At 38.5% G+C, this 13,428-nt stretch overlaps 2 protein-coding genes across 2 annotated transcripts; both read left to right on the top strand.

Moving 5' to 3' along the window:
- The first annotated feature begins 467 nt into the window (after positions 1 to 467).
- LOC146391207 (E3 ubiquitin-protein ligase DDB_G0292642-like) lies at positions 468 to 5,093 on the top strand. Its single transcript, XM_084922725.1, has 5 exons — positions 468 to 483; positions 776 to 919; positions 1,084 to 1,184; positions 4,366 to 4,521; positions 4,638 to 5,093. The coding sequence occupies exons 1-5, from the start codon at positions 468 to 470 to the stop codon at positions 5,091 to 5,093; spliced, it is 873 nt and encodes a 290-aa protein (XP_084778851.1).
- A 1,841-nt stretch (positions 5,094 to 6,934) lies between these two features.
- On the top strand, positions 6,935 to 13,338 carry LOC146391206 (E3 ubiquitin-protein ligase DDB_G0292642-like). Its single transcript, XM_084924057.1, has 4 exons — positions 6,935 to 7,040; positions 7,225 to 7,325; positions 12,624 to 12,779; positions 12,862 to 13,338. The coding sequence occupies exons 1-4, from the start codon at positions 6,950 to 6,952 to the stop codon at positions 13,315 to 13,317; spliced, it is 804 nt and encodes a 267-aa protein (XP_084780183.1). The 5' UTR covers positions 6,935 to 6,949; the 3' UTR covers positions 13,318 to 13,338.
- The last annotated feature ends 90 nt before the right edge of the window (positions 13,339 to 13,428 follow it).

Below are 13,428 nucleotides of genomic sequence, written 5' to 3'. Positions count from 1 at the left end.
TAGAGGGGAAGAGAAGGAGAGAGAGAGCTGTATACAGACATCAAACATACCAACTAATTAGATTGCTTTTGAAGGTTTAGGTTAAACTGAGATTTGCAAAAGTGAAAAAAGATTAAATATTTTTGTAAGCACCATATTTCTTTAGTATTTAGTGCAATGCACTGTATGCATGACATACCCCCAAAGGTTTGATCCTGGAGTCGTCCCTAGTGTAGAAAAAGTCTATAACTATAACTTTGCTAAACATAAACAAAAAACAAATAAAAGAAAACAACAACAAAAACAACTTTTCCCCTCTTTTTAAGAATATTATGTGTTATATGTGTTATACTTCAATCTTCAGGGACGGTTTCCTCCTTATCAGTGCTCACTGATAAAGGTCAAGCTCCATGTTCACGTCACTCGGAGTCATTAGTTGTTACGCTCATAACCGCGTCAGACGTTTTTTGGTTGCATCTAGAGCGAGGATGGCCTCATCCACGGGTCTGCTACACAGGTAACACTCAGCGTGGTTCACTCACTGATGTGTGTGTATGCTACATTTACTCGTCTGTTTTCACAGGTAAAGACTCTTATGATCGGACTTTTTGTTATGTTTGGAAACTGCGCACCGGAGAGCGCGCCCTGTGCCCGATCATTCCGTGCCACAGTCTGACATCACAGTGATACTGAAACATGAAGCCGCTGATTAAAAACTTTGAATGTGAAGAAGAAACAGGCACTGTTGATCCAAGATCCCGCAACACTGCAGCGCGCACGCTGTTCTGACTCCAAGCCGGATTTTGCTCTGTGTTCATTCATATCTGTTTGTTGTTGTTTCGCAGTGTGACGCTCCCAAGAGTGCCGACAAAACACGAAAAGTGTTACGACCCTCATGACCCAACGCTTAAGTTTGTCGATAAGGAGGATGATTTGGACTGTAAGTATCACGTGAACACTTTTCACGGCGATGTCAGACAGATAGAATTTAATGGAGAAACAGTAAAAAAGAAAACAATCAAATGCATAAACCAATGTAAGAACAGACATCAGCATTTATTTCTGTGTAACACTGATTTTTTGCTTGTGTGTGATTGTTCTCAGTTTTGTATGAAGGCTTCAAATCTCTCAGAGCTCAGATGTCCTGTGGTCACGCTGTGACCCCGACCTCTCTCACCAACTGGTGTCGCAGGTTGTTGGATCAGGTAGGCCACTAAAGGTTGTCTTTGTTAAAATAAACAGTACGTAGCAACAAGAACGAGTGATGGGGAAAAAGAGAGAAACAAATGATGATCACTAGGATGGTGGTGTGGTGATTGGGAGTGAAAAGCTTTACAATTACAAGGAAAAACCAGGCAACGGAACCCAGGGAATGACAATATATCTGGTTCAAACATATGGTAATTATCAATGAGACACTCAGGTCTGCTATACTTTAAACAGAGACACGGCTAAGGTCATAAAATAGTTTGACCGGTCTTTAAAACAAACCAATTGCACATATACCGTTAATCACTTCAGGGCTGTAGCTCACCAGTGAGCGAATGGATTGCCAGAAGAAGACAAGTCCAGAGAATCACCAATCCACAGGTGCACCTCACCTCTAATTAACACTCAAATTAAAGTTTAGCTCAAACCAGGGCTGTCTACACCGACTCTCGCTACCCTTACCTGGCTCTCGCTTACCCTTACCCACCCATGTTGCTTGTCTTGTGTTTCTACACTGCGTTTCAAATTATTATGCAAATGATATTTTTCTGTTTTTCCTAAATAGTCGATTCAAATGACAGTCGGCATATTTTTCGAGTCATCGGTTGTAGAGAATTGAAAATGGTCATTTGTTGAATTTGCAGCATTAGTAGATTAATTTCACAGACATCAAAAGCTATTTCAATCAAAAACATCTTAACAGGTCAAGTTACATATTAACATAGGACCCCTTATTTGATAGCAGTTTTACAATTCTTGCATCCATGGAACTTGTAAGTTTTTGGAAAGTTTCTACTTGAATGTCTTTGCAGGATGTCAGAATAGCCTCCCAGAGCTGCTGTTTGGATGTGAACTGCCTCCCACCCTCATATTTTTTTGCTTGAGGATGCTCCAAAGGTTCTCAATAGGATTGAAGTCAGGGAAGAATGGGGACCACACCATGAGTTCCTCTCCTTTTATGCCGATAGCAGCCAATGATGCAGAGGTGTTCCTTGTAGCATGAGATGGTGCATTATCTTGCATGAAATTGGTTTTGTCTCAGAAGGCACAGTTCTTCTCTTTCTACCATGGAAAGTGGTCAGTCAGAAACTCCACATGCTGTGCAGAGGTCATTTTCACACCTTCAGGGAGCCTAAAGGGCCGACCAGCTCTCTCCCCATGATTCCAGCTCAAAACATGACTCCACCACGTCCTTGCTGACGTTGCAGCCCTGTTGGGACATGGTGGCCGTCCACCAACCATCCACCACTGCATCCATCTGGACCATCCAGGGGTGCATTGCACTCATCAGTGACCAAGACTGCTTGAAAATTAGTCTTCATGTAGTTCTGGGCCCACTGCAGCCGTTTCTGCTATGAGCATTGGTTAGGGGTGGCCAAATATAAGGTTTATGCACAGCAGCAAGTCTCTGGAGGATCCTACACCTTGATGTTCGCAGGGCTCCAGAGGCACCAGCAGCTTCAAATATCTGTTTGCTGCTTTGTAATGGCCTTTTAGCAGCGGCTCTCTTAATCTGATGTATTTGTCTGGCAGAAACCTTCATCATCGTGCCTTTATCTGCACGAACCCATGTGTGCTCTGACTCAGCCACAAATCTCTTACATTATGGTGATCATGCTTAAATTTTGGTGAAATATCTAAAGTTTTCATTATGTGTCCAAGGCATTCAACTATTTCACGCTTTTCAGCAACAGAAAGATCATTTTTCTTTCCCATATTGCTTGAAAATGGTGGTCTGCTTATTAATGTGGAACATCCTTCTTTAGTAGTTTTTCCTTTAATTGGGCTCACCTGGCAAACTAATGATCACAGGTGTCTGAGATTATTTTCAGTGATACAAAGAGCCCTGAGACACAATTCCATCCATGGGTTTAATTGAAAAACTACTTATTTAATCTTTATGACACTTAAACACAATTTGCATAATAATTTGGAACGCGATGTATGGTGTATTGACAGTCATGTGCTTTTTGTGCTGGGGTGTTTTTTCTGTTCTCAAACGGTTCTCCCATTAGGAGCTCAGTCTGAGTGGAGTTTTTTTTCTCCTCCTCTCACCTCATGTTATGTATTTTCATTGTTTTTTTCCATATCAGCCTACCTCTCTGACATGTCTTCCCAATGTGATGTTTGTGTAAAGTTTGGTCAGAGGGTTCCTATGTAAGTGCGCATGCGCCATTAGTGTGCTGCCTGCTGTAACCTATAATTTCCTTCGGGAATAATAAAGTATTTCTGATTCTGGTTCTGATAAATAACCACGGAACATGGAAGTATATCCCACCAGCAAAGCCACCCACTGACCTCCACTTTAAGCCTTCAGCTTCTGAATAAAATAAAAGAAACAAGTTATTTATAGATCCAAACCATGAAGACAATCAAACTCACCCTCATGGTAGTAACAAACTGGTCATCTGCAGCTATAAAAAGGTCCTTCCAGTGGTGTAACAAACATTAGGATATTACAAACCAAAACAGGGCTTAGGCTTTTCTTTTTAATCTTATTGGTGTGGCCTTTCACAACAGTCCCAGTTTCTCATGTGGCTCCTTGGGAAAATTAATTGTCCACCTCTGGGATAAGGTTTTACCGTAGCTGCTCTGGTGGTTAACTGACTTTTTAAATAATGCTCTGCTAAACAACTTTATATCCACATTGTCCACGACAAAGTTAAAGTATTTTGAGAAGTCATGTCATTCTTTTGCACCTCAGGAGTTTTGGACTTATAAAACAGTATTTAAAGTTAGATGAGTAACCAGTGAATGTACAAGCCTGTATGGAAACACTGGGACTGTAGATTCTGGCTTACTGCTCTTACTGCCTTATTTGGCGTTTTTGAGACTCCAGTGCAGCTTTTAATTACACCTGTGCTTTTATAGCTGTGACCTTTGAATGTTTTCAGTGTGAAGAGCCTTTGCACAGATGACTTTAAGACAGAATTAAGCAACAAAAATCATTACAGTGTTTCAACAAACAATGGCATATTTAGCAATGCATTTCTGACGGATGAGGAAATATTTTGATTGTGATTTGTTTCATTAGCTATTGAGCAACCTTTTTCCACAATATAGAGTTTAATATTTTAATAGTTTAAGCTTAACTGGAAAAAAAGAGGAAAAAAATATTTCATCAACTTGTTTGGAACAAGTCTGATAATTCTCCCATCTCTCATTATCTCAATAAAGGGTGAAAGCAGATTTGTGTGTGGCGGGTCTGGTTGCAGTGCTGAGTGGACTTTTTCAGAGGTTTGGAAAATGGCTCTTCTGACCCCTCAAGAAACTGAGCATTTTCGAAACAAATTGGCTGTCAATGCTGCCTTGCAGACGCTTATTACCAAATCGGTAAGTATCTCATTAGAATAGTACAATGTCATGAAAATAGAAATGTATTTCTTGTAAGATTAAGTTCTTATTAAATATTGTATTCATTCATCATCCATTCTCTTGTCTCCATGTAGTGTCCTGTATGCAGATCCACTGTGACGAGAGAGAATGGATCAGACTTGAACGTCCTCTGTAAAGTGTGCACAGCAGTAAAAGGACGGCCGTTTGAATTCTGCTGGCAGTGCTTGAAGGAGTGGAAGGGTCCACGGCCTCGGAAAGACCGCTGTGAAAATGATGGCTGCTGTAACCACTCACTAAAAACACTAAAAGAATGCCAGGATATCAGCTTTGATTCAGTGAAGGGAGTCCACGCATGTCCCTCTGTGCGTGCCTGTCCCACCTGTGGGTTACTGGTGGAGCACAGCAAGAGGCATTGTAAATCTCTTGTTTGTCCTCGATGTAAGGTGAAGTTCTGTTTTGTGTGCCTGACGATCTTCACTAAATGTATGAAAACAAGTGGCCCTTATGCAGCATGCTCCAGTGGTGTAGCCCCCAGACAGACATCGATACCTGTATGGAAAAAGAAATAATTAAAAAGACACAAAGCTCCCAAGTTTCACTTTTAATGCCTTTTCTGTAAATAATATACCATGATGTTTTTTTTTACATGACCTGTGGTTTTAGTCACTTGTTATAATTCTCTATTGTGTTGGAACAGTTATCAGATATAATCAATGTTGGCTTATATTGATGAGAAATTTGCTACCAAATGTGATCTTTACAGCTGTATTATGTCTGAATCATAACGACAATAAACCTGAAAAATGTTGTTCATTCATAAATTTGAAAACAAGTTAATCATACATTCTGTGATAAACACATTCTTTGCCTCAATATTTAGTTATTTTACATTATCCTGTCATTGTCTGTTGCATCTTTAGCATCAGCATCTTTGGCATTAACATCTTCTAAATTGTTCTAAATTTTATACATTTAATTACAGGTTGTAAAGCTAAAATACAGATTAGAATAAATGCATTAACAAAATAAATAGCACAATAACTGACAGATAAAAATAACTAACTTATTACAGAAGAATATTAAAAAAAGATAAAAATGAATGTAAACGTGGTGCGCTTTGAAACACGTTGAATAATTCATTGGCTACATTTTAAAATAACACTTTAAATACATTAATTATTGTAAAATTAGAATAGTCAAAGTTTATCTGCCTCGGATCTCTGGACCTGTTCACTTTCATCCACCAGGTGGCACTTTGTTTACTCTGTACATGAGGTCTGTGAATTAGAGGGGTGTGTCCAGTTAGACACAAATGTTTTTAATCTTCCTGTTGTGTTCGGGTCAAAGACTCCCAACGGAATGTATCCACACTGCACCATGAAGGCTGCATGGTGTTTAAAAGCATTTTTGTGTAACTGGAAGCACCTTCCAGTGCTCTAATTCATGTGCAGAGTACACAAAGCTCCACCTGGTGGCTGAAGGTGAACAGGTCCAGAGATCGGAGGCAGATAAACTTTGATTATCCCAATTTTACAATAATTAATATATTCAAAGTGTTTGTTTTTTTTAAATGTAGGGAATGAATTATTCAGTGTGTTTCAAAGTGCACCACGCTTTCATTCATTTTTATGTTTCTTTCTTTATATTCTTCTGTAACAAGTTAGTTATTTCTATCTGTCAGTTGTCAGAGGAGGGTTTGATCCTATATTCAGACAGAAATGCAGATTAATCGTCCAGCGGCTTCCCCACGACAATCAGCTGGACTTCAGCCAGAAGATATCCTACACACACACACGGAAGAGAGACGAACCTCACTAAATATATAAACGTGTCACAAATAATTATATCATGTCCCTGAACACCACTGATGATTATGTTTAAGATGCATATGACTTTGGCCACTGCTTAAAACTAAGTGCGAAAAACATTTATTTCATCTGCTTCATAAACCAGCAGCCCACAACAAAGGCTTTCTAAGACAAACAAACCAAAACATGCTCCAGGACCGTCAGGGAAGTTCCTAATTTAATTTACTTTCACTATCACTTTCTTACAAGAAAACACTGACTCCTCCGACCTTTGCGTTAGCAGTTGCTCAGTTCGCCACTGCGCCCAACCTCTTTAGGCTGTATCCAGAGCGTCCGGCAGAAAGATCGACGTTGGCGGCATTCACGGGTCCAGAGGTAACACAGCGTCGTTCAGTCAGTGATGTGTGTTACACTTGGTCGGATATGCAATGGTGTGATTTCACTGGTAACGACTCTTATGATCGCACTTTTTGTTAATGTTGGAAACACCGGAGAGTTCACTCTCTCCGTCTGACACACACACACACACACACACACACACACACACACACACACACACACACACACACACACACACACACCACTAAAGTGCACATTCTGGTTTGTTTCGCAGACTGATGGCCTCAAATATGACAACGAAACAGGAGAAGTGTTATGATCCGAATGACCCAACACTTAAGTTTGTCGATAGAGAGGATGATTTGGATTGTAAGTAACACTTGGGCACTTTTCAAACTGGTGTCAGTGACGTTAAATTATATTTTAGAAATAATAAAATAAAATCATTTTAAGCCTTTGTATTGACATTGTGCAATGTAAAAATAAAACAGACATTAGCGTTTATTCCTGCATAACACATTTTCTTTTAAATGGTGTGTTTGCTTGTTCTCAGTTTTGTGTGAAGGCTTCAAATCTCTCAGAGCTCAGATGTCCTGTGGTCACGCTGTGACCCCGACCTCTCTCACCAACTGGTGTCGCAGGTTGTTGGACCAGGTAGGCCACTAAAGGTTGGCTGTGTTAAAATAAATACATTTAAAAAAAAACAAAACTGCATAAATAAAAATATACCTAAATAAATAAGAAACAGAAGGAATCAGGCATCGTGGCAGTATCCTGATTTTGGGATAAATCAGATAATAAATGAATAATTTGGGCCTTAATTATAGAAGTTAATGGTTTTAATGCTACCACCCACAATTATTTCAAGCACATGTTTGTGATAAACACACATGTGAATAAATGCAGAAAACACATTAATTCACTTAAATAAATAGATCCAAAGTGCACTTAAATAAATACCATTTTACTGGAATGATTATTGTCATATAGGTGAGAAAGAGAGCAAGCAAGACTGTTGGGTGAGCGACACTAACTGAAGTCAACAGAGGGAGTGGTGCACTTAACTTATCTCGATAGAAACCACCTCTGCTTTCAAGGAACAAATAAAATGGGACAGAAATGTTCAGCTCTGATTTCTGTCTGCATTGTTGTCGCTTGTAGCATTTATGTAATGTAACTCTTGCTTTAGTTAAGTGAAAGTTTGATAAATGGGAGTTTCTCAATATTTAACGCAAATGCTGCAGACGCATGACTCATCAGTGTGTACACAACATTTCAGTACATATAATCATCTGAGATGATTTAGATAAAGAAATGTTTGGTCACTGCTGAACAGCTGCTCTTCCACACTTATTGTTTTCAAAGAACAGTTTAGTAAGCAGAACAGGACTATGAACTACATCTTTTGGTCATTTCAATCCTCCACCCATGCTCCATACATTTTTAATATATACACATACTGATTAACACTGATGTGCTGTTGAATCAGCAACTGCGATACACAGCAAAAAATTACACATCCAAGAGCCTCATGGGCACGTTCTGGATTTGAACCTGTGCTTTGCTACACAACATTACATCCACAACGTCGACAGCAATATGAAAGTTTTTTTGAGAAATCTCTTTACTCTTTTGCATGTCACAAGTTTTTGGGAAAAACTACTTAAAACTAGACGAACAGGTAATGAATGCCAGTTAAAAAAAATGTCCTGGCAGTTTTCTGTTTTTATACAGACATTCACAGACTTTCCTGTTTATATTACTATTACAACATTTGTGTTCATTAGAACAGGACGGATGGATGACCACAGCCCTCTTAGCACAGGGCTGACAGGACTTTTCTCTCATATATTAAAAAATGAAATTCACAGATTAAAACATTAAACTAAAAATATATTAAGACAGAGTGTTATAACATAGGTGTTTCACAGACAGGTGGTCAAAATGCAAAAACAAGTTTCTAATATTCTAAATGAATCAAATGTTTGGTCTCAAAGAATACATCTATGTCTCTGTATTATGTCCAGTATCAGTGCTGCACCAGGCTCTGACACCAAAGAACACTTCATCTGCATTTGTGACACATCAGCAGCATCTGACAGAACGTTATTTAAAGTGCTGGGTTGTGGCAAACTTACAGATAAAACTGCATTTACTGTATTTGTTTTGCCTGCTCTTGCTTTTCAAAAACAATGAGGAGCAAAGTACAATTAGTAGTGCTTGTCTTGATGAAGACTTAATCTGTTTAAACTGTAAGCAGCACCTAAGTGAATAAGGACCTGTATCCACAACTCCTCAACAGTAACAACACTTAAAGTTAATAGTTCAAAAATCATCCTCGCTGCACACCTTTTTCTCCGCTGTGCTCAAGAGGGTTTTAACTGTTTTGTTCCTCCTGGTCTGGATTTCTTCAGAGGAAAAAAGGGAAACAATTCAATTTAGAGTAATTTTATTTATGCAACGCCAAATCACAACAACAGTCAACTCAAGGCATTTTATATTATAAGGTCGACCCTAAAATAATATATACACAGAATAGCGCAACGATCATATGATCCCTTATGAGCAAGCAGTTTGGCGACAGTGGGAAGCAAAAACTCCCTTTTAACAGGAAGAAACCTCTGGAGGAACCAGGCTCAGGGAGCAGTGGCCATCTGCCACGATCAGCTGGGGTGAGAGAAGGAAGACAGGATAAAAGACATGCTGTGAAAGAGAGATGGAGGTTAATAACAAGTAATGATTCAATGCAGAGAGGTCTATTAACACATAGTGAATGAGAAAGGTAAATGAAGAAGAATACTCAATGCATCATGGGAACACCTATTGCAGAATAACTAAGGGAGGATTCAGGGTCACCTGGTCCAGCCCTAACTGCTTTAGCAAAAAGGAAAGTTTTAAGCCTAATCTTGAAAGTAGAGATAGTGTCTGTCTCCTGAATCCAAACTGGAAGCTGGTTCCACAGAAGAGGGGCCTGAAAACTGAAGGCTCTCCCTCCCATTCTACTTTTAAATACTCTAGGAACAAGAAGTAGGCCTGCAGTGCGAGAGCGAAGTGCTCTAATAGGGTGATATGGTACTACAAGGTCATTAACATAAGATGGGGCCTGATTATTTAAGACCTTGTATGTGAGGAGCAGGATTTTTGAAAATAGGAGATATATGCTCTCTATTTCTAGTCCCTGTCAGTACTCTTGCTGCAGCATTTTGGATTAGCTGAAGGCTTTTCAGTTACTTTTAGGACATCCTGATAATAATGAATTACAGTAGTCCAGCCCAGAAGTAATAAATGCATGAACTAGTTTTTCAGCGTCACTCTGAGACAGGATATTTCTAATTTTAGAGATGTTGCGCAAATGGAAGAAAGCAGTCTTACATATTTGTTTAATATGTGCATTGATAAAAAATGACTGGTACTGAAGGCTGAGGTAATGCCATCCAGAGTAAGAATCAGGTTAGATAACATATTTCTACGATTTTTAGGCTGAGTACAATAACTTCAGCTTTTTCTGAATTTATAAAACTCAAAATTAGAGGCATGCAAGTCTTTATGTCTTTAAGACATGCCTGCAGTTTATCAAATTGGTGTGTGTTATCTGGCCTCATGATAGATAAAGTTGCTCTGTATAGCAGTGAAAATGTATACTATGCCTTCTGATAATACTGCCTAAGGGAAGCATGTATAATGTAAACAGAATTGGTCCTAGCACTGAACCCTGCAGAACTCCATAATAACTTGCTGTAGGTATTACAGGCATGCTCTAATCATTCTAATTGAATACTATCATCAGCAATATCGAACGCTGCACTGAGGTCTAGCAGGAAGAGAACAGAGATGAGTCCACTGTCAGAGGCCATAAGAAGATCATTTGTAACCTTCACTAAAGCTGTTTCTGTGCTGTGATGAGCTCTGAAACCTGACTGAAACTCTTCAAATAAGCCATTCCTCTGCAGATGATCTGTTAGCTGTTATACTCTTTCAAGGATTTTTTTAGCTAAGACAGCTAAGCCAAGAGATGGCTTTTAAAGTAACGGTTTAACTACTGCCAGCTTTACATAGCCGATTATTAGAGACAGGTTGACCATTTTTAAGATTGAAGCATTAATGGCAGGACTTCTTTGAGGTGTCTTGTAGGAATGGGGTCTAAAAGACACATTGATGGTTTGGAGGAAATAATTACTGAAGTTAACTCAGAAATATTAATTGGAGAAAAAGACTAAATATATATCAATTGTACTAAAAGTAGGTGTAGATAATGTTACATCTGCAACATTATTATGAGTATTTTTTCTCTATTTGTTCAAATCTGTGAAGAAGTTCATGAAGTCACTACTAGTTAAAGTTAAAGGAATGGTTGGCTCAACAGAGCTCTGACTTTTTTTTAGCCTGGCTACAGTGCTGATGAGAAACCTGGGGTTGTTCTCAATATGAATAGTGAGATGCTCTAGCTAGCAGAGTAATTTTTTTTTATAAAGCAGGCATTTCTCCAGGCAGAATGGGGATCTTCTTGATTTGTGATACGCCATTTCCGCTCGATATGCTTTGAGGTGCGTGTTTTAGAGTTATACCAGGGAATCAGGTCCTTCTGATGTGATACTCTCTTTTTCACAGGAGCTACAGTATCCAGTCATATGTAGTGAAGAGGTAAAATTATTAACAAGACAATCGACCTCTGTTGGAGTAGCATTCATGTAGCTGCACTGCTCTGAGAAGCAGAAAGATGAAAGTCTTTTTTTTTGCTGTTGTTATTTACTTTGAAACTAAAAATAAAATGAATAAAGCTACAATACAATAGAACAGCACAGAAAAGCCCTTTATTATCATTGTACATGTACAACAAAATTATAGGTGCTCCACGCCAACTGTGCAGGTATAAAATATAATTAGCAAGACAGCAGGAAAAAATAACAAACAGGAGAATTATATGCAAACTAGATCTGATGTATACAAAAAAGAGAACGGCACACATTGAAAAACAAATTGTAAAGACTTGGTCTTTGTTTAACACTTTACAAAGTTTAATACTGAGCAAATTGAGGTGGAAAATGACTTGAAAACAAATTAAAATTGAATGGATTTGTATACCCTTCCATTGAAATCCAGCAAGAAATAACAGAGTATTACACAGCATTCGGTTGTAATATGAGCAGTTTATTATTAAAGTAACACACGTTCCTTGAAAAACTAAAACAAATCATAACATGAAACTCACTTCGTTTCTGTGGAGAAGTTGAACAGGGTTTTTCTTCATGTTCTCAGACCAGCTGCACTGGATCATCACCAGCTTGCATCTTCATACATTTTTCCTTCAGTGAAGTCTTTACTTTTGTTGCCATTCATCTGTGTTGGAAAACCAAAATGTTGGTTCTAGCTTATGAGTCACTGTTGATCTCAAATAATCTCTAAGCAGCTGAATGTTAAAGAAAGACACACATATTTCTCCTTACCATAGGCTAAAAGCTTGATATAGACACAATGACTTGCATGTCAGCAGCATCCCCATAAGGCATATAAAGCCCTGCACACCACTGCACTTAAACCTGCACTTATATTATACTTTAATTAAGATATGCTTATGATTTAATCACATTATTTTACCAGTGTAAAAAAATATTCCACATACTTGAAATGATCTTCTCAGTATTACATAAATCACATTTTCAACAAAAGTTAAAGCGAAGACATAGTTACATGGATAATGTATCTGCAAATATTAACTCAACATTTCTATGTGCTACAACATGGACATAATGGCACAATGATAAATCTGTTTATTGTACGATATGTTTCATAAGCTGATACCACTGTAACTCTTACCCAAAATATAGTGTTTATAGTTATAATAATTTTAGTTTAACTGGTAAAAATGCTTTAATTCCAATTCATCATAGTCTTTGGTGGTTTGTTTACAACACGAGTCTAATAAATAATTTCTCTTTTACTATTTCAATATAGGGTGAAAGCAGGTTTGTGTGTGGTGGGTCTGGTTGTAGTGCTGAGTGGACTTTTGCCGAGGTTTGTAAAATGGCTCTTCTGGACCCTCAAGAAACTAAGTATTTCCGAAGAACTTTGACATTCAATGTCGCCAGGCAGACACTTGTTACCAGATTTGTAAGTATCTAATTAACATATTATATTGATTATAAAAATTTTGTTATGTATTAAATGTTGCCACTCTCTTGTCTCCATGTAGTGTCCTGTATGCAGATCCACTGTGGTGAGAGAGAATGGATCAGACTTGAATGTCCTCTGTAAAGTGTGCACAGCAGTAAAAGGACAGACCTTTGAATTCTGCTGGCAGTGTTTGAGGGAGTGGAAGGGTCCACGGCCTCGGACAGACCGCTGTGAAAATGATGGCTGCTGTAACGAATCACTAAATACACTAAAAGAATGCCCAGATATCACCTTTGATTCAGTTGAGGAAGTCCACGGGTGTCCCTCTGTCCGTGCCTGTCCCACCTGTGGGTTCCTGGTAGAGCACAGCAAGAGGCGCTGTAAATTTGTTGTTTGTCCTCGATGTAAGGTGAAGTTCTGTTTTGTGTGCCTGAAGAGCTATACTAAATGTATTAAAACCAGTGACTACTTTGGAGCATGCTTCAGTCGTGTAGCTCCCAGACAGACATCGATACCTGTATGGCAGAAGAAATAATGAAAAAGACACAAAGCTCAAGTGTGTGAGAGTGCCTTTCTGTAGTAATATACCATGTAGTTTCTTTTAATTATCTTTTAATAATTCTCTGTTCTGTTGGAACAGTTATCA

Source organism: Perissodus microlepis, chromosome 3 (genome assembly GCF_051167445.1).
Source record: "Perissodus microlepis isolate ML-2025 ecotype Zambia chromosome 3, ASM5116744v1, whole genome shotgun sequence".
Taxonomy (NCBI): domain Eukaryota; kingdom Metazoa; phylum Chordata; class Actinopteri; order Cichliformes; family Cichlidae; genus Perissodus; species Perissodus microlepis.
This window is presented reverse-complemented; position numbering and strand designations above follow the sequence as displayed.